Source organism: Meriones unguiculatus, chromosome 6 (genome assembly GCF_030254825.1).
Source record: "Meriones unguiculatus strain TT.TT164.6M chromosome 6, Bangor_MerUng_6.1, whole genome shotgun sequence".
Classification (NCBI taxonomy): domain Eukaryota; kingdom Metazoa; phylum Chordata; class Mammalia; order Rodentia; family Muridae; genus Meriones; species Meriones unguiculatus.
In genome coordinates this window covers 116,496,474-116,517,438 of record NC_083354.1, presented here as the reverse complement: position 1 = coordinate 116,517,438, position 20,965 = coordinate 116,496,474, and the positions used below count along the sequence as shown (strand labels likewise).

At 41.6% G+C, this 20,965-nt stretch overlaps 1 protein-coding gene across 1 annotated transcript; it reads left to right on the top strand.

Moving 5' to 3' along the window:
• Positions 1 to 1,199: 1,199 nt before the first annotated feature.
• Oprk1 (opioid receptor kappa 1) lies at positions 1,200 to 20,412 on the top strand. Its single transcript, XM_060385912.1, has 4 exons — positions 1,200 to 1,424; positions 1,769 to 2,071; positions 11,955 to 12,307; positions 16,462 to 20,412. The coding sequence occupies exons 2-4, from the start codon at positions 1,815 to 1,817 to the stop codon at positions 16,992 to 16,994; spliced, it is 1,143 nt and encodes a 380-aa protein (XP_060241895.1). The 5' UTR covers positions 1,200 to 1,424; positions 1,769 to 1,814; the 3' UTR covers positions 16,995 to 20,412.
• The last annotated feature ends 553 nt before the right edge of the window (positions 20,413 to 20,965 follow it).

Here is a 20,965-nt window from a genome sequence, read left to right as displayed (position 1 = left end):
TACCTCCTCGTCTTTCTGGGTTCCTACATGATATTTTAAGGAGGCATTTTCTGAGCTGAGGTCCTTTCTTCCTAGATACATCTAGGTTTGTGTCCCATTGACAAAAACCAGCCAGTACTCTTACCAATGAGAGTTTGCAAGGCTTGATAATGATCATCAGAGTTTGGTGTTGAACGCACTGTTGACAAAGGGGAGTGCCCCTTTGCTTTTAATATAGTGGAGTAAATAGAATTGTACATCTGTAACTCGGAGGGACAACTAGTATGCACTGAAAGTTTTAGGATCCCCCTTCTATCCAATATACAGAAGAGCTGAGTGTGCCATTCAATGCCCTTCTGTGGGCATGATGTGCATTATGAGAAATTTGTCTAACATCTTGGAACCCCTGGTAAAATTCAAGTGCCTCAGCCTTGGGTGGCTCCAATCCTACAGTACTCCCTTTTCTTCTGGAATCTTCTTTAAGGACCCACTCTGGATCCCTACCTGAGCAAGTTTTCTTTCAGGACCTCCTTGGCCAACCAGACTCTGACAGGGACACTTGGACTGTCCGTTACGCACACATGGCGGAGGCTGAGTTTCCCCACCCAGCTTTGAGTTCCCTCCATTTAGTAAAGGAGGCAAGAACTTCATGGCTGAGGATAAACACAGTTACTCTCCTGCTGCAGCAGCGGGTCCTGGGTAAGAAGAGTTGCTCCGGTAAGAGCGGGCAATAATGTTAGAGCCTGTAAGTACAGTTTTCTTGTAGCCTGCCATTCTAATCAGAGCAGAAAGGGTGACAAGACACACAGAAACTTTCTACTTGTACATCTTAAACCACTCACTCTGTATGACCTGTTTGATTTTGACTCGATTATTCTGTAACTTTATTTGAATCTTCCAAGAAATAAAATCCAGCACTACGGCTTGTCTCCTTGCCTAAAAAGGGACTGTTCCTGAGAACTATGAAGACAACAACATTCCAAACACTGTGAATGATCCCATGCACTCTGCGCTGTACAGGACGCTCTTTTCTGTTAGACCTTAGCTAAGCGCCAGTCCGCTGCTACCTGGAAGTGGCAGGGAGGAAGGAGGGAGTAAATCAGTAAGCAGCTGGGGCAGTTGAGTTAGTGAGCAGAGACCGCTGAGCCAAGGGGCCTGGGTCAGCGCTGAGGAGGTGGGGCAGGGCGGGGATGGGATGGGCGGGGATGAGGAGCGGGGCGGGGGAGGCCAGCCAGGCTGCTCTCAGCCTGCTGGTCCCCTGAGCCCGACCACGTCTTGGCTGCATCCCTCCCGGCAGAGCATCCAATTCCAGCCGTGGGAGCCACTCACTCCCTGAGCTCGAGGATGTGACCCATCAAGGCAGAACAGCCACTCAGGAGGTAAAGTGGCGACCTGGAAGGCTGACGGTGAATTAGGACGCTAGGTCTCCTATCCGCGATTGGGAGGTGAGCTCCAGGCACGGTGGGGTAATTGCTGCTCTCGTGCAGCGGGGTAGCTGGGTGCTCCTTTTGGTTGCAAGCGCAGACAGTCAGGGTAGGGACAGCCACTGGAGTGGACAGCGCCTGAGGGCGAGGCAAAACCTCAGAGCTCCTGGAAGGTGCAAATACTCTCAGTTTAGTAGCAGGGGTGGGGGTGGGGGCACGAGGGGAGGGGTGTTCCTTCCTGCCCCTTCCTGGGTTTTGCCGCCAGACTGAGCGCAGGGCTTGCGAGATCCTGCGCCTGCCTGCCTGCCATCCCTGCACAGGCAAAGTTTGTCTCTCTGGTTCCAGTCTGTCCTCTTCTCCCGCAGCCCCGCAGGTGCCACCGCTCCTCGCTTTCCAGCGGCAACCCTCACCATGGAGTCCCCGGTCCAGATCTTCCGCGGGGAGCCAGGCCCCACCTGCGCCCCGAGTGCTTGCCTACTCCCCAACAGCAGTGCCTGGGTCCCCAACTGGGCAGAATCGGACAGCAATGGCAGTATGGGCTCTGAGGACCAGCAGCTGGAGCCCGCGCACATCTCTCCGGCCATCCCTGTTATCATCACCGCTGTCTACTCTGTGGTGTTCGTGGTGGGCTTGGTGGGCAATTCGCTGGTCATGTTTGTCATCATAAGGTGAGTTCGGGGACAGGTTGCAGTGGTGGGGGCAGGGGGCAGAGGGGTATGCAGTGTGTGTGTGTGTGTGTGTGTGTGTGTGTGTGTGTGTGTGTGTGTAGGAGCGAGCCAGCCAGGTGTGGGGGCTCTTCTGTGCAGGTTTCTGGAGATTCTCCAAGGTGACATCTTAAAAGAATTTCCTGGGGGAGTTTTTTTTGCTGGAACTGTGGGTTTTGCACAGGGCAAATCCAAGGTACCTTTAGGATTTAAGAGCTACCTGCCCTTAACAAAACAGAAGCTCCAAACCTCTGCTGAGGGGAATCCATGAGAAAATGCCAGGGTTCTGATCACAAGGTCATCTCCTGGTTAAAAAACAAACAACAACAAAACCAAAACAACAACAACAAAAACATGTATATGAGCCTTTGCTTGCTTACCTGCTCTTGACTGAAACACTTTACTGCCCTGTCTAAATACTTCTTTAAATAAATCCCAGGCCAACCAAATGCACGGGAGATAATTCAGAATTTTTTTGTGATTCATCGGACTGGTGTTGCGGCTTATGAAACAAAACCCAATAGGCTATTTAGTGCTGTGAATATCCACTAGCATGATTTTGAAGTGCCCAGGATTAAAGGCAGTGAGTACTCTAGGCACACACTCAAGCTAGACTGTGTGGCTGTCTTGGAATCGTGTAAGTGCAGGAAGGCATCAGATGACCCAATTGGAGAGTGTGCAATATTGGAGAGTTGCTTCTTCCATATAAGATCTTTTTTCCCCTCGGCAAAGATCTTTCATCCCTGCACTAGATGTCCTTGTCTTCCAAAGTCTCACAGGTATTAGCTTTGCCACTGCAGAGGAGCTTAATGAAGGCTGGTGCACAGCATGACCACCCCTACCATTCACCACTGCTCCCTCCTGCAACTTTATCCTGGCCTCTGGATGAAACAATATGGTCTCCTCTTTCTGCAGCCCATCTTGGAACCAACATTAACATTTTTTTCCAATAATAGCAAAATAAACCTCAGAAATTAAGAGCCTATCTTTCTCTCTCTAGGTATTTTGTACACGTTTGAGAATCTCTTAACAGAGAGTTAGTTTCATGGCAGCTGGTTATGTGGATTAGCTGAAATTATTTTCTCTCAGTAGAGTATGTGATCACAATGAAGTATGGAGCCTGCACAGCCATGTTAGGACAGAAAGTAAACCACCCTAGGAATAAAAGAGGTTGGGGAAGGGAGGGAGGTGGATAAGAAAGAAGCCAGCTGGGCTGGTGGCATAGGCTTATAGCCCCAGATAGTTGGGAGAGTGGAGCACTAGTTGGGAAATGTGAGCTCAAGGCCTCTTAGTACAACTTTCTGAGAACAAAATAAATCCCAAGTTCAAAACTAAAAACACAGAGCTGAAGGAAAAGCTTGTATGTCTGAACACTTACTGAGCTCACATAGGGCCCCACATTACAGAGAAAAAAAAAAACACAAAAATGTGCTATTGAGCTCTTTACACTTAAACAGACCACAGACAAGGCCTTCTGAGCTGCTCCCATGTTCCCTTGGCTTTACATGCTTTGCTGGCATCTGTCTCTGGGCTGCTTTCAGAAGAATGTTTCTTCCTGGGAGGGAAGAGTTCCTCTCCATTAGCTATTGTACTGTATCCTGAGTGGCAGTATCTTCCTGAGAACCGTGTGGGTGGCACCTGCTTCACCCCAGCTTGACTTCTGGATGCAGGCAGGCAGTCATGGGTTGCCCCTGGAGGCTCTGTGCTCAGCCACAAGTCTAAAATTCTGTGGCTGTAAGACAGCTGCCATTCTAAGATCGATGGGATTGCAGTGGGACAAGTAATACAGGCTTAAAATTGTATCAAGAGCTTTGAAGATAAGGATTACTTGTTCCTTTCTCTCTTTAGAGGGTATGTTAGCTTATGTTCTAGACAAAGAGAACTTATGTAAGAAAAATAGAGGGTGGTGGTCATTGTTTTTTAAACACTCATAGAACAGAGAATTTTAGGAATGAGGTTAATGCTGCAAAATATTTGTTGGTTATTGTCTGGCCATTTGTTTAACACTCACTAACCCAACTGACCAATCAGGTCAGAATTTACTTGAAAGATTTAAGTCTTTGCTTATGTCCACTCTTCATACAGAAATATCTGTATGCCTTTTGGTATTGTGTCCTGCTGACTAGAATTTGTTCTGAGGGCTTTTTGCCACACAGCCACACCGAGAGGAAAGGATAAGCTATTCTAAGGTCCTCTCCAGACTCCTTGGCCATAGCCCTGCAGGGACAGCCTGCCCAGGTGTGGTGCCATGGAGTTGTTGCTGTACTCACATAGCTACCTGGGTGTTAACTGCAGGGCAAAGCCAGCAGCCTGCACTCCTTTCTCACCCTCTTACAGTGCTGGATACCTGGTGCTTGGGGGAGAACACTGGAAACAACCTGGCCCTCATGGGAATGAGGTCCACAGAATACTGTGGACTGAGGGAATGGAATGTCAAAGACAGCTCAGGAGCAAGGAGCACACTCCCCTCTCCCAGAAATGAATAAACTACTATCTTTTAGTAAACAACCATGATTTCAATATCAAGTAATCCAGAAGAATGTTTAACAAATTAGTTTTTTTGAGATGAACTGGAGCTATCTGGAAAATTTAATGAAACAAACTCATGTTTTCAAGTCATTCAACTGTGAAGTCACATCAGGACCGTCTTCATTCCTGATCATTTTATTTGTATTTAATGCCTTAAAAGAGACTTTTCTAAAATAATAGTTGAGTTCACTGAAAAAAATCGAATGAAGGGTATAGATTTCCCACATCCCTGCCCCTCACGTGCAGCCTTTCCTTCATTAAGTATCCTGCCCCAACCAGAATGACGCAACTGGCATACCTGTGCTCACTCAGTATCGTCACGTAGACTCGAAGGTTCATCCTGGGGTTGTTCCACACTATCAGGTCTCCCTGAGGCCTAACCGGCAAATGAGAATTACTTATGATGAAAATCTGTGTAGGTTATTTGTGCTATGAGTTCATTTTAAAATGTCTCTTGAAAGCACACGTGTTGAAGACTTTGTTGCCCACCTGAAATGCTGTTCAGATGTCGTAGAATGTTTAAGAGATATGGCTTAATGTACGGACGTGAGGTCCCTGAGTGCATGCCCTAGAAGGAGCTTTTGGGCGGTGCAGCTATGAGCTCGCTCTCTCTCCCCCTTCCCATTGCAGCCTGAGGTAAACAGGTCTTCTCTACCATGGTATACTAACCATCACAGTCTCCTCCCAACAAATGAGATTGAAACTTTCCCAACAGGAAACCAAGACAACCTTCCCTCATTGCAAGTTGACTACCTTGGGTACTTCCTTACTGTGACAGAAAACTAGCATCATTTAATACATGTATTCATTGTGAAATGTTTAACTTAATCAAATGAACACATCCATTCCCACACAGAGTTACTTCTCTGTGAGTGCCAGGTATGTGGGAAGCATACTTAAGATCTGTCCTTAGCAACTTTCAGAGCCACAGTATAGTGTTCCTAGCGATCAGCCATCATTATACATTTATACATTTGTTCTTCAGAATGAATTCAACTTATAACTTAGGATTCGTCTCTTTGACCAATGTCTCCTCATTTCCCTACTGCTTTGTATCATAAGCATAATCCTTAGCATGCTATACCATGTGGAAAGCATATCTGGTATAGTGAACACATGATTCTTGCTGACAATGAGGAAGAAAGACCCTCACGACTTACTTGTTTCTTTCATGGTCTCCTACTGCTTGTTCAAAAGGACTGTGTTTCCTTGAGGCTACACAACTCTCCCCCTACTGAGTGTGAATTGGGCAATGCCACTATTAGAAGACAGATCCTAGGCCCATGGGTTTTAATTACACTGGTACCAAAGTTTGAGTTTCTATTATCTCACTGGTTTTAATTTGGGGGAAAGTTATCTGTTCCTCTTAACACTTTTCTTGTTGCCCTCCCCCCTCCAAATCATTACAGCTGGCTCTTCACATCTATAGATTCTGCCTCTGTAGGTTCAACCAAAAGTCCTTAGGTCTGTCTTGGTGTGTCTGTTCCAAATCGGTGCAATTAAACAAAACAAAACACCCAAACCAAAGAACAACAGCAACAAAAAGACACCCCCTAAGTTACTCCCAAACAATGAGTATAGGCACTATTTGCATTGCATTTTATTACGCTGGGTGTTATAAGCTGCAAGTTCAAGCTGGGTGTGAACACTACACCAGCAAGTCAGGGCCCAAGCATTCATGGATTAGGGTGTCTGAGGGGGTATCCTCCACAAATACCAAGGGACAACTCCAGAGCTTATGGGAAAACCTCAAATGCAATAAACCTGTGATAGTACTTCAGCTCTGCCTGGACAGCAAGCCAATGTTTTCTAGCAGTATTGCTTTCTGGATTATGGCCACTTTCCTGATGTTCAACATTTTCTACACTCATAATGGCAACTCGGCCACACTGATCAGAATGCTTTCCAACTGTTATTTGCAAGAGGCACCAAGACTCCAAGAGCCTTGCTTCTTGTGTCCTAGAATACCTGACTCCTTGAGCACCTTTGGAAGAAGACGGCACTGCGTTCCATTACCCAATAAGCATGGATCCTAAGAGTCCCCAAGAAGCACAGAGAATAGTTGTAAATTTTTTTTTCTAAGACTTTTCCTTTTCAGAAAAATTAGGAGAAGTGTCTCACAGGACCATGCTATATAGATTGTTGGGAGGTTATTAAAATAACAAGAAGAGCAGCACCTGCCTTGAGGAGGGCAGTGGAGGGCAGCAACCCCTAAGCAGTTATCATGGGCCAGGCCCTTGCTGTGTGATGCGTGTGCGTGTGTGTGTGTGTGTGTGTGTGTGTGTGTGTGTGTGTGTGTATGATCTAGTCATCACCTCGGCTTTGTTAGGTCATATGAAGCTTCTGAAGGAGCACCTATCAAGTTGTAAGCCACCGGTAAATGCATGCAATAATCTTCTTCTTGTTGGGTCCTAGGTCTTCTCTGGACCAACATCACTCTTCCCCACCATTCAGTTTCTCATCACTCCCCCGGAAAGCCCACATCCTCACTGCTTCCTGCAGGGGATACTGGGTATCAAAGTTATCTCTGTATTCCTGTCATCTGACAGACTCACGTTCCCAGGAGCTTCTCTCTCTCATATGTCATCTATACTCTGGTTTCAAGGGTATATTATGAGTTAGATTACGTTTTTCAGTCATCAGATTTTAGTGTTTTGAAGATTTAGGAGTTGTCTATTGAAAACTAGGGGTTGAATGTTGAAAATGAAGAGACAAAGAGAGAGGAGACAAACATGAGTGAGGGGAAGAAAAGAGCCTTCGGGCTCAACATCAAGCAAAACTGGAGGTAAAGGCTAACAGAGTGAAAGGAGAAATCACCACCCACACAATCCAGGCACCGGGTATTCAGATTCATTATGCTATTGTCGTGAAAGCAGAATGAAGTACTGATTAAGGAAACATCACTGAAATTTAAATAACAAGAACAGGGCAATATCGCTGGCAAAGGATGTCAACAATACAGCCACTGTCTCTTCCACCTCTATGTTGTCTAAGCAGGGCGGGCACAGAGAAAGGACTACAAGTCCCAGGACCCTGCTAGAATACAAAGTCAACATTCTCTATTCTTGCATTGCACTTCATTTCTAGCACTATGAATGTCACATTCTCCCAGAAACTCTCCCCCACGCCATGGCATTTGTTCTTGATCTCTAGAAAGGCAACTCTGATCCCTTCATGTTACATGAATACTCATGGGTTCATTCATTTGCAGAGGTGGTCCCTAGAATGGCCTTGAGTTAAGGTGTCCATCGGAAGCATTCCTAGCTCTCTGGAGTATCCTCCATTGAGGGTTACATTCTCAACCCTCCTGGTCTGTCTTTCCCCTCCTGTCCAATGTACAGTAGTTTACTCAGGTTTGTAGCTCTGTGGAGATTAGCGTGGAGAAACCCCCATCTTTGCTCTTTAGTGCCATATGTTCCTGAGATGTGCATGCTAAAAAGAGTAACCATTTGCAGCCAGCCCACCTTCAACTTTTACACACAAGCCAAAGCTTCCCAGTTAGATGATGGCATTTTGCTTTAAATGATTGCACATCTTTGTAACTAACACATTACGGATGAAATGGGAGGAAAATCATACTCTGTCAGAAGAAAAGAAAGCTTACTTGTTTTTCCCTTAGTGGAATAATGGAGGAAAAGACTGGCTAACATTGTGTTGTAGTTAAATATAAGGAACTCTTGAGGGTTCTCCCAGAATCTTTGAGGGTAGAGGTTTCCGTTTACTAGTTTGTGGGGTTCAGTCTTCTTCTTGGAAGACCATTAACAATATCTATTGAACTTCTGTGTTTTTTTTTCTTTCCTTTGGTTCTGATTGTGATCCCTCCTCTCCCTGTGGTGAGTTTCTAAGCATCTGTCTGCAGAATGGAACCCTGCTTCTCACAGCAAGGTATATCTCTGCATAAACTGCACAGAATACTGGCTTTACTCAAGCCCCAAACTCTTCAGCTAGAAAAAGACATGAATCTCAAACCCAACATGAAAGACAAATGTGAGAATCAAGTAACGGAAGTCAAAATACTAGATTCTGAAAGTTGTAAGAAGCTGGAATGACAGATGTAGGAATACAAAACTTGTCATCTAACTCTGCACTGCAATTTCCGCTCTGTCATTTTTGATTATATCATTTTAAGATTTTTAAAGATAATTTCATGATTCTCAGTTGCCTCATTTATAGAAGAGGAATATTAATATCTACCACATGGATTTATTAAGAGACCTAAGGGAGATAAAGTCTGCATAATGGACAGAAAGCTTTTTGAAGTAAGTGGCCACTGAATACTCTCTGTGCTTAGTTCTTTTATCCTGGGAGCTGATGACAAGATGTGGGTTCTTTATACATTTAGGTCTTTTGCAATTTTGAGAATCTACTGGTTCTAAATATTTGGAAAAGCTAAAAGTCAGGTATCACCCAACATTTTATGATGACATTAGAACCATATCTTATTTACAGAGTCTAATATCATTGCACTTATGTTCTCCGATGTCAGGGCTCAAGATTCATTTTATCACCATCTTTGTGTTCAAGCCAGTTTAACCATTTTAGTAAAATAGTCATGAATGTAATTTGGAAGCTACATCCCACTTTGCTTTCTGGGCTAACTGTTAGATTCTTCCCACATATGAAAGGGAGGGAGAGTTGGGAAACATGAAATAAATTAAACAGGATCATTTGGAGAGTGGAGAAATACATTTCATCCCATGCCACAAAGTTATCTTTGGAATGCTATACAATAAACATTCATTTTTCATTTTGTACACAAGAAAACTGAGGCTTATGGTAGTAAGACCTATTCTCTGGGCCTTGAACATTGCTTCAAGGCCTATGTGCTGAATATGTGCCCTTAGATCTTTATGGATGCAGGTTCGTTGGAGGTCCTTGGACTGGTGTAGGTGTGCACTTAAATGGAGTCTTGGGATCTCATACCCCTCCTTATATTCTTCACTACTGATGGTAAAATGAATGGTGTTTCTTGGCCCTGCAGTCTTATCTTGAGATGCTGCCTTACCATAGGCCTGAAGCGATAAAGCCAGCAAGGCTTGGTCTGAAACCTCCAAGGAAGGGAACAGAAATAATCCTTTATACAGACAAGTTGACTAGCTCAAATATTTGTCAACATGATGTAAAACTGACTAGCATACTAGGACCCAGGTATGTAAAAGTTTATAAAGCAAAGGATGGCAGTATAACTTCATGAAGGCACAGGACCCTCAGAGACTCAAAACACATGAGTACATAACACATGAGTTATCACTGATAGAATTACTATTAGCATTAGAGATTTTGTTATAGGGAAGTATGTCTATACCATATATTTTTGAAACATGAAACCACATTTTAAAGCAGGCAGTATTCATATATATTGCATTCTATATTTTCTCATTAGAAATATGGCTTAACTGTGCTTGCTTAGTTATCTGAGTTAGATATCATGAGTCTTTGCTTGTAGAGCTTTAATCATGTTCTAAAGCATATAAGCCATTTAACATTATTTGAGTAAAATGTCCATATGAGTGGAATGTGTTTCCCCTCTCCCTGGATTGCATTACTCTGTTAGAAATGGGCCATGACGGTGGAGACCAGAGCATGTTGGCTTTCGTGCCAGTCCTTGCAGTGCTCTCCCAGCCAATACCATATCTCACTCCACACAAGAAAAGGGCAGAGAGGGAGAACAAACAGTGGATGCTGAGGGCAGACTGTATCCCTGCATACCGGATGTGTTGAGCCAGACCCTATACTGGCTTCTCTCCGAGGCTCCCAGCTTATTGTCCTTATGTATGTCTTAACCTGACTCAGGAAGTTTAGACTCAAGAACGTCACATTGGACAACATCATTTTATCACACTGATGTAACTGACATGTTTTTCATGAAAAAAAAATGTATGTCTAGTGGGACAGAGATGAATTCGCTGTGATAAGGCTTATAAATCTGAGGTACATAGAAAGAAACTAACATACAGACTTTTCCTCCTTGCTTCAAAGAGGTGAGACGCTATGGGTTACTGCCCAATGGATTCTGGAAGAAGCATTCTTTTCTTTTTTTCTTTTTTTTTTTTCTTTATTAATTACACTTTATTCACTTTGTATCCCCCTGTGGTTCTCTCCCTCCTCCCATCCCAATCCCTCCCTTCCTTCATCCTCTGCATGTATGCCCCTCCCCAAGTCCACTGATAGGGGAGGACTTCTTTTCCTTCCTTCTGATCCTAGTCAATTAGGTCTCATCAGGAGTGGCTGCAGTGTCTTCTTCTGTGGCCTGGTAATGCTGCTTCCCCCTCAGGGGGAGGTAATTAAAGAGCAGGCCAATCAGTTCATGTCAGAGACAGTCCCTGTTCCTATTACAATGGAACCCACTTGGATATTTAACTGCCATGGACTACATCTGTGCAGGGGTTCTATGTTATCTCCATGAATGGTCCTTGGTTAGAATATCAGTCTCAGGGAAGACCCCTGTGCTCAGATTTTTTGGTTCTGTTGTTCTCCTTGTGGAGAACAATTCTGCTGATTCAGATTTGAGTGAAAATGGTGTTGCTCTGAACTTCATGTTGTGGTATAGAGAATGATTTCAGCTTCTAGGCAAGATGCTGATACATCTTGAACATTACTGTCCCCTTGACTGACAGGCAAGAAAGACAGTTGTGCACTTTAAAAACTGCCCAAGACTGGGACAGAGAAAGACAGAAATACTTGTATTTCCTGTGATGTTGCTGTATCAAATGTTATTCATCTTGTTCGGTTTTATTTATATAATGTACTTACAATGACAAGTTGGTGGCATATTGGCAAGAAGAAATCAATGGTTCTAATTATGCTATGGTCACTGCAGGTGGATATAATTTAAAATTAAACACCATTTTGTGCTTTCAAAAGGTTAAATAATTACAACAATTGATTTCTTAAAATAACCATGAAGGGAAAAGGGTATTCGTTTTATACAAACAGAAGAAAAAATATTTCAAAAATACTTAAATCAAGATCCTCTGTGAAGGATTAAAATAAATCACTTATGACATGAAGGCCTCTACAGTATTCCAGCCTTTCTGTATATTCATCTATTTATTGATCTGTGTTGCCTTTATGCTTTTTTTATTTAATTTTTTCTTGAGCAAAGCACTAAGCCAAAACTTAATGAAGCCTGAGGACTTTACTCATCTTTCTCACTACCCTGGCATCTAGGCAGTCTTTATACAATCTGTTCATTCAGTGAGTGCATAAGAAAAAGTAAGAGCAAAGCAAACTTAATAATTAAGTGGCTGTCACTCTCATTCACCCTCTGGGTTTAAGCTACAGAGGAAGGAAAGAAATGTTGTTTCTTATCTTTCAGATACACGAAGATGAAGACAGCAACTAACATCTACATATTCAACCTGGCTTTGGCGGATGCCTTGGTTACCACCACCATGCCCTTCCAGAGCACCGTCTACTTGATGAATTCTTGGCCTTTCGGAGATGTTTTGTGCAAGATCGTCATCTCCATTGACTACTACAACATGTTTACCAGCATATTCACGCTGACCATGATGAGTGTGGATCGCTACATTGCCGTGTGCCACCCGGTGAAAGCTTTGGACTTCCGAACGCCTCTGAAAGCCAAGATCATCAACATCTGCATCTGGCTCCTGTCATCATCCGTTGGCATATCGGCAATAGTCCTTGGAGGCACCAAAGTCAGGGAAGGTAAGAGCCACTATTTCATCCCATATAAAAACAGAATTTTTAACTAGATGAACTTTTGTTTTGGGAATGAGTGGAACACATATTTATTAGGAAACAAGCAAACAAAAAGCAATGAAAATTTAATTCCTAAATTCATGAAAGATTAGAAACTATACAATTCTGTGTTCTTTCCTCCTTTAAACATGGAGTGTGATTATGCCAGTGTCCCAGCATAGACCCCAGAAATCTCTGATTCTTGAAGTACTCAGTGAACTTGGAAAGACTGTAAATCCAGAGAGAGAAGACTATATTATATACCCTGGCTTCCTTTTTATCTCACTTTTCCCCTTATGTCTATAGAGGCTTCTGAGACACTAAGGTTGAGGTTACCATTCTACAAAACACTCTCTGGAAACTAGTAGCCTAGACAATTAACTAATGATGTGGCAATCCAACCAGAAAGTGAGGGTGAATAATCTTGGCAGTATTTTCAAAGGCCATAACAAGAAAGGTGTGTGCTCAATGGCCTTCTAACTGCCACTGATCACATCGTACTCAAAATCCTTATTTCTGAGACCAAAGGGAAACTGGAAGGATGATAATTGAATAATGAACCAAAGGCATGAAGGTTTTAAAAAAACAATATAACAATTCCATGGCTTGACTTTTTTTTTTCTCTCTCTCTTTAAATTATGAGAGACACGTGTGGACTCTTTTCCCCTTCTTGCTTTAAGGTTATTTCTCATATATCTTTTCTTAATTGGTTTAGGTCAGCTCATGATCAGGTTCACAGGTGGTTACAGTTCTCGCCTTATGCAAACAGGGTAACTACACCTTCCCTGTGTTATCACTTTGGGATGGAAGATGAAGTTGACTGGGTACTTTAGAATACACCATTGCCTGGGTCCCACCCTTGAAGAGTCTGGTTTAATCAAGCTGTAATGTAGTGTTAGTCTGACCTGCAACCAAGGTGAGAACAAGTGTCTTGAGAGTTTTGCTTTTGTAGCAAAAAAATGAAGCTATGGAAAATGTTTGATCTTAATAGATATTCCCTAGAGGGAATCAGGTAAACAGCCTTTGAACTGTATACATGCTATCTAATGCTCTTGCATTTTGTCCAGATGCATGCTTTTATAAGAGAGTTCTGTAGCACCTGTGAGTACAGGTAGCTGAATATGTACAGCAAGAACTTTTCAGGACATATTTAAAGGACAGGTACTAAAATCATTGCTTATCTTACATGGTACATGGATGGGTTATTTTTGTTCATTCTACATGGTTTTTAGAGAACTTTTAGGGCCACAGCAAAATTGAAATGGAAAGTAGAGTTTCGACTTATCTCTTACCGCACATTCATAGCCTCCATCATCAACACCTTCACTAGAGTGGCACATTTCTCACAGCCCAGCCTGAATTAACACATTGTCACCTTAAGTTGATCGCTTACATTAGGGGGCATTCTTGGTGTTCTATTATATGTGACTTTTTTCTCTCTCCCTCTCTCTCTCTCTCTGTTTTATTTTTCTCTCAATTATGTTGTGAGTTCTCAGCCCAGCTACAGCAAGTGATGGACTATGACACTTGTCAAGTTTTTGAAATAAGCAGTTATAAAGATGATTAATCACACAGAGGAATCTTTTTTTTTTTTTTGATGCCTACATTAAGGGGAAATAAATTGCAAGAAACTTCTGAGGCTCAGGTGTCTGTGTATCACCAGCCCCATTCAGCAGCAATATTCTGCACACCCTGGGACGAGAAGGAGCTGAGTGATAAAAGGGGATAGATAACGTTCCAGGGCAATTAAAGACACGGCTTCATATTTCCTGTTATACTTGTAGATTTAACCAATATATTACTTCTACCATTTGTCAGAGAGTGGTACCCTCAGAAAAAATGGATTTCACTTAGGCTTTTGAAAGAAGAAATGATGAGAGATTTTGCTGGAGATAAATGCAGAGATGTAAAAGAAGAAAAGATGCACCCATGTCGGCGAGGATTAATTTGTGCAGCAAAAGAAAAATCCAAAGTGGTCTTATAGGAGATCTGTTCTTTCCTTTCTCTGTTTTTCAAATAAGGGTTTTATTTATATTATGAAAGCTGAGTTTTGTGGACTGCATTTCTTTTGTAATGCTGCACCTTGCTGCCTGTTATGACTGTTGCATGACTAGGAGGAGCGTTTTACGTCATCTTTCTAACTGGTCAGCGCTGGCCCTCTGATACTGTTCTTTCTTCAGCATGTTATCACCATCAGTCATCAGCATGATCCTCAGAGGTTGTGGCTTGCTGATAACATCCATATAATAGTGAGGGTTCTTATACCGCAGTATTTTTACTTTATGGGTATTACATATTGAATACTTATATTTCACATCTGTGTGCATTATTTATTTCAGTAACTCATAATCTGTCAATCCCCAGTACTGTAGTAGGCAACTATAGACAAAGAACTATAGCCAGATAAGGGATGCTACTGGGAGTGAGAGAAATTGTCTTCCCCAGGGAATAGTTCTCAATTCCAAAAAATCAGCCCTGAAAACACACAGGCAAGCAACATTACACAGACTGAGTAGGTTATATTTATGTATTTAAGAATATAATGCATATGAATGTAACAAAAGTTAAAGTAATAGAGACAATTCATTAGCAAGAGACCATTAATGAGAGAGACAGAGGGAGAAAGAGAGAAAGGGGTATACATGGGGAGGGTTGGAGAGAGGAAAGGGGGAAAGATATAATTATAGTTTCATTTAAAAAATTTTTAAAAAGACAAAACAAAAACAACTAAAAAATCTTTAGTTTGGCTGTTGAATCTAATTATAATTATGGAAGTCATAGATTTTGGACTATGTACCAATGGGAGCTGTGACACGACTGCGCTTAAGGGGAATAGAAACACAGCCTGAACTTCAATGGGGTCAACTTTAGATCCTGCATTTGAGAACAAAGGTATAGGATGTGAAGAAACACTATTGTTTTGAACCGAGGCAATTATAAAGGTAATTCAATTTGAACATGTATTCTTTTTTCAGAAATAGAATGTTTGAAAAAATGGGTTAGTGCCATTTTGTGATTCTTCCTCTTTGATGGCACAAGTTCAGTGCCACAGGCACATTTGGAAGCCACTTCCACTTTGTAGTTCATGTTTGTTTCATACACATTTTAAAACATAGCATCTGTTGATCATTGTACCTAATAATCAAATATGTGCGAAGCTCCAACTGCTGAGACAATTTAAGAGAAACAAGCCCTCATAGTTAAATGATGCATCCAAGTTTCATCAGTTCTACGTCATCTTTGCCCAATTTGATGAGTGAGCAACTCTTCCATATTAACTACACAAGGGTTTTGTGTATACATTGTGTATTCTTAAGCATTTCTTTAAAAATTTATTCTCTCTTTGTAGCATGTGCTCTACGCATGACCCTTGTGATGTAAATAATATGATTAGAACATAGACAAGGGCCACACATTGTCAGGGAGAGAAACAACAAAAGAAACCTCTGATAAATGTCTCTGAAGTGACTTTCCAACTGAGAATTCTGCAAGAATGGCCATGAGTCGTGTTTAGACATATTTCATTATGAATTCTTATGGGCCCACATAAATCGTTAGTATTTTTAAGACAATTTGTATTTGTTAAATTAAGTGGAGATATCAAAAATGCTTAGTCATTTATTAGAAATAGATGTTAACTTGTTTTTAATGTTCGCTCTTGTCATAGCTGTGGATATGGGAAAGTTGTTAACACGCAAAAATACAAATAAGTGCCACACTAAAAATGACGAGGCATTCCGTAATTTAGAAATGTCATGCTCTGAAGTCTTAAGGTGCAGGGAGCATTAGTGATCTAGCCCCTCCAAAAGCCATCAAAACCAAGCCAACCTTCAGAGCTGGGCAAATCACATTGCTAGCCAGGTTTGCTTTATTCTATGCAGAACTCTGTGTTTGACAGCAAACACCTTGGTCCATACTTTTTTTTTTTTCTTGTAGAATGCCTAGTATAGAGAACCATCAGGTTTTGATTTGCTGTTCTGCTCCCAGTTCAATCTCATTATATCTTGGACCTCTGGAAACAACAGTATTAGAATTAGAGTATAATTCTTCAGTCACAGTGCTGACAATAACAGGACTCTCTGTGATTTTTTTTTTTTTATTACTTTGGTCACCTTTGACAGATGTGGATGTCATCGAGTGCTCCTTGCAGTTTCCTGATGATGACTACTCCTGGTGGGACCTCTTCATGAAGATCTGTGTCTTTGTGTTTGCCTTTGTGATCCCGGTCCTCATCATCATCGTCTGTTACACCCTCATGATCCTGCGCCTGAAGAGCGTGCGGCTCCTCTCCGGCTCGCGGGAGAAGGACCGCAATCTCCGCCGCATCACCAAGCTAGTGCTGGTAGTGGTTGCAGTCTTCATCGTCTGCTGGACTCCGATCCACATCTTTATCTTGGTGGAGGCTCTGGGCAGCACCTCCCACAGCACGGCCGCCCTCTCCAGCTATTACTTCTGCATCGCCTTGGGTTATACCAACAGTAGCCTGAATCCTGTCCTCTATGCCTTTCTTGATGAAAACTTCAAGCGGTGTTTTAGGGATTTCTGCTTCCCTATTAAGATGCGAGTGGAGCGACAGAGCACCAACAGAGTCAGAAACACAGTTCAGGATCCTGCTGCCCTGAGGGATGTGGATGGGATGAATAAGCCAGTATGACTAGTCGTGGAGATGTCTTCTTACAGCTCTCCAGGTCGAGACGAGTTCAATGATCTTGGCTTAACCCAGATTACCACTGCAGTCTGAAGTGGAAAGATGAGGCATTCCATAATTTAGAAATGTCATGCTCTGAAGTCTTAAGGTGCAGGGAGCATTAGTGATCTAGCTGAGTAGGGGCAGGAAGTCTGAAGAACAGAGCACAGCAGGTCCTGGCAACAATACACCTCTTTCCTAGGACAGAGAAGCCAATGTAATTTCAACCCTTTGATAAACAAAGCCAAGACTCTTTCTTGTGGTTCCTTTGGATTAGTGTACCTCCATCTGTGTGGCCTTCCTATGCAACATAGTTCCAAAGCTCTGGAGAAGAAAATACAGGGAAAAAAAAGCAAAGCAAAACCTCTGGATCCAAAGCTTAGATGACACCCAATCTGCCTGGCAGAAACAATCTCAGTTAGAATGAGGCCATCTCAAGGCTCATACCCAGCCCACTGTCTGCTGGGTGAGCATGTCTCATGTGTGAAAAGAGTGCATCTTAGGAAGAACTTGGATTCATACTCATGATGCCGAACAACTGCACAGTAGTACAAAGCATCATCTTTCATTAGTGAACTCGTTTGAAGTTGTGAATGCTCTTTTCTCACAGTGTCTAATGCCTTGAAAACTACAGTTGCTACATAAGATCTTTGGTTTTTAGCATGCTATTCAGGTAGATAATCTTCTGAGAAAACATGAACTGATATTAAGAAGTATGAAGCGTAAATACCAACAAAGTTTGTGTAGTTTCATCTGTAAATAGTAGCCTGTGTGTATATAAGGACTAGGCTTCCTGTCCAGCCAGCACATTTCTCGAGGGTGCAGTAGTGATACCTCTCGAGACATGGAGAGTTGATGCTGAGCTAGTTTGCTGGAATATAAGCTACTCTCTGGGACTCCGTCATGGTGTGATTTCCTCTGGATTCTCCAAACATCATTCACTCTAACACTGCTCATAACTTGGCATTAATAAATCCCCAGCGTTTAAATTTACTCTAAGATGGTAGCTTTGGTTGAATCTACTTTGTGGTAGCATCTGCTGGTAGACAAGCACCTAATGTCAGATTCTCTACTCAGGTAGAAGGAGTTGTTTTGACCATATGAATCATCAAATGTTATGTTCTAGCTTTCTACAGGAAATAGAATTGTTCCCACATGTATGCTGAAGAAGGAAACAAGACTAGGTAGCTGAGAAGAACTTGCATGGTCTTGGGTAAGGGTGTACCTGGGGAGACTACCGTCTGAGAAGCCCATTTAGGATAATTTTGCTAAATCTTCCAAATGACATATAAATTCCCCTTTCTGTTCTTTAAAACTTACAGTTCAGAGATAATGAGGGTTGTTTTTTTTTTTTTTTTTTTTTTTTTTTTTTTTTTTTTTTTTTTTTTGTAATTTGCCTTGAAAGACGAAAAAGATAATTTAAAAATAATGCCTATTTCTAAGCTTATTCATGGTCAGGACAGCACCCCTTGGAGTCTAATAGAGCATTTAATGTGTGGACCTCAATACTGCAAGCAGAGTTCCATCTGTGAGTTCTCACCACCAGCTGGCTCCCTGGTGCTGCTCCCTCTCTCTCTCTGTAGACTGAAGCCTGTATGAAGGAAGGTATGAGACACTCTGCAGAGTCACTGCCATTATGGTTATCTCCATTTGAAACTTTTATGCTACTGAGCTCAGTGGTGAACAGTGACCTTGCAGAGATATTTCTTAATGGAAATGGAATATTCTCCTGAGTATTTCTTAAATTTCCTTGATGTTCTGGAATTCTTTTGTAATGCCACAAAGCTGTAATTTATGAAGCAAAAGGTGTCCATGTAGATTTAAGCATGAAGGCTAACAGAGGAAGACAGACATATAAAAAAGGTACAGATGCATGCCCTGGAGTGGACACAAACTTGTAAAAAGCATTATTATTATTATTATTATTATTATTATTATTATTATTATTATTATTTTCCACATGAGGGTGAGCATTATGGCATCCATGCAGAGGTCAGAGGACAATTTTGCACAGTCAGTTCACTCCTTTTCTTTTACATGGATTCTGGGGTTGGAACTCACATCATCCAGCTTGCATTATCAGGTGTTATGAGCCTTTACTCACTGAGCTGTCTTGCCAGACCAGGGCATGTTTTTTTGTTTTTTTGTTTTTGTTTGTTTGTTTGTTTTAAGAGAGAGTCACTACCCTTGCATTCTTATAACTGAATATATAGATAAGAATGGCTTAAATATTGGGCAACCTTAACCCAATAGGTAAAAACTTTGGCTGTTATACATATGAGACATCCATGTGGACAAAACAGTTCTGGGACAGATCCCACTGAAACGGAGTAGAAAAGCTTCTACAGCATGGTAAGATACCGAAGCTGTTGGTAGATTTTTTTTCCCCAGTACAAAATACAATGTATTCACCACACCATCATGGAATGGAGTTATAATAGTGACTTCTTTAACGCTCCATATGCTCTCTGAACAGTTCTGCTTCCTACATTTATTGATACATAAATCTGAATCCCATGGAGGGAGTCATATAAAGTAAGTAGCTTTACTTCCCTGAGATGTATCCTGAGCTTCCTCATGACCTTCAGACTGAAAGTAACAAATAGATGGGAGCCTTTTGGTGGCTCTAGTTTAAAGACTGATAAACAGACTCATACACTGGAAGGAGAGAATCAATTACATATGTGTGCTTTATGGTTGAATTATAGGCAGGTGTGTGTATATGTGAAAGAGAGCAGGTGCATACATGTGTGTGCACATGTGCTTGATGCTAGGAAGCAGTGATCATACTGCCATGCTTGATCATCACAGTGCTTTTATCTAACCAAGCAGCCCTCAAGTGGCTCACCATATCTGAGTTTCCCAGAAGGCTTTTCCATTAAAGAAGGTGTTGCTGGCTATGTCTATGATCATGGGATCAACTCTGTCTGGACTCCATCCTCCCACTCTAGTGGAAACTTTTGAAAAACAAAAAATGTTTAAAGAGAAATCAAGAATTTTTGAGAAAATGTTTTAATTTTGTGATGAATATGTGAGACAGTTATTAAGCTTGTATCCAATAATTTATAGATATTCCATCTCATGGGGTGTAAGATGAGTAAAGTGAAAGAATACAAGTTTTAAATGAAAGAATTTTAAGGAAAATCTATGACAAGGTTGTGTGTTCATCCTATAAGGTTTATTTTTCAAATAAGAATTGTTTTAATGGCTTGGTATCAATATGAAAGTCCCTCAAGGTTACAAATTGGCTCAGACCATGAAAATTTTGCTCTCAGAATGAAAAGTGTGTTCTTTACCATACGGATATTATTTATGTCTTATAGTGTTAGAGGCTAATCATACATTGTGTATATGATTGTGTGCCTTGCAATAAAACCAAAATTGTACCTACTAAAAATTATAATCGTGCTCGTAAGTCATTTGTTCTTTACTGACTTCAGGGACACCTCTCACAGACTCTGGAACAAGGTTAACTATTTATCAAAACTGTATGTGTCACTAACTTCCCACCCATCATAATGTTGCCAATAACTAACGAAACAGCAATATTTAATTCCTTGACCTGTAGAATAACTTAGGACAATTTACCTGTTTTCATTATACTATTCTTGCCATCAAGATCCAAGAATCAATGTTAAGGGCTGCCTTTCCAGCAAAACTCCTTTTGAAAGATATGAAAACATACAAAATCTATGAATTAAGCATTCTGGCAAAAATGCCTTATATCAAATTCAACCTACAAGTGCATTCAGTTTCTTGCCCTTCTTTCAACATAATATAACACATCATGACAGCAGACTACTTCTTGATTTCATGATATTTGTTCACCCAAGCAAAAAGAAATTTTAAAATCACTACTAGTTTTTAAGGTAGAGATTATCTAACCCAAGTTGGGCTTGAACTCACTTTAGAGCTGAGGATGAACTTGAAATTCTGAT

Coding starts and splice junctions, on each gene's coding strand:
- Oprk1 (XM_060385912.1), top strand. CDS start 1,815: ATGGAGTCCCCGGTCCAGATCTTCCGCGGGGAGCCAGGCCCCACCTGC. Junction 2,072..11,954: donor GTCATGTTTGTCATCATAAG/GTGAGTTCGGGG, acceptor CTTATCTTTCAG/ATACACGAAGATGAAGACAG. Junction 12,308..16,461: donor AGGCACCAAAGTCAGGGAAG/GTAAGAGCCACT, acceptor CACCTTTGACAG/ATGTGGATGTCATCGAGTGC.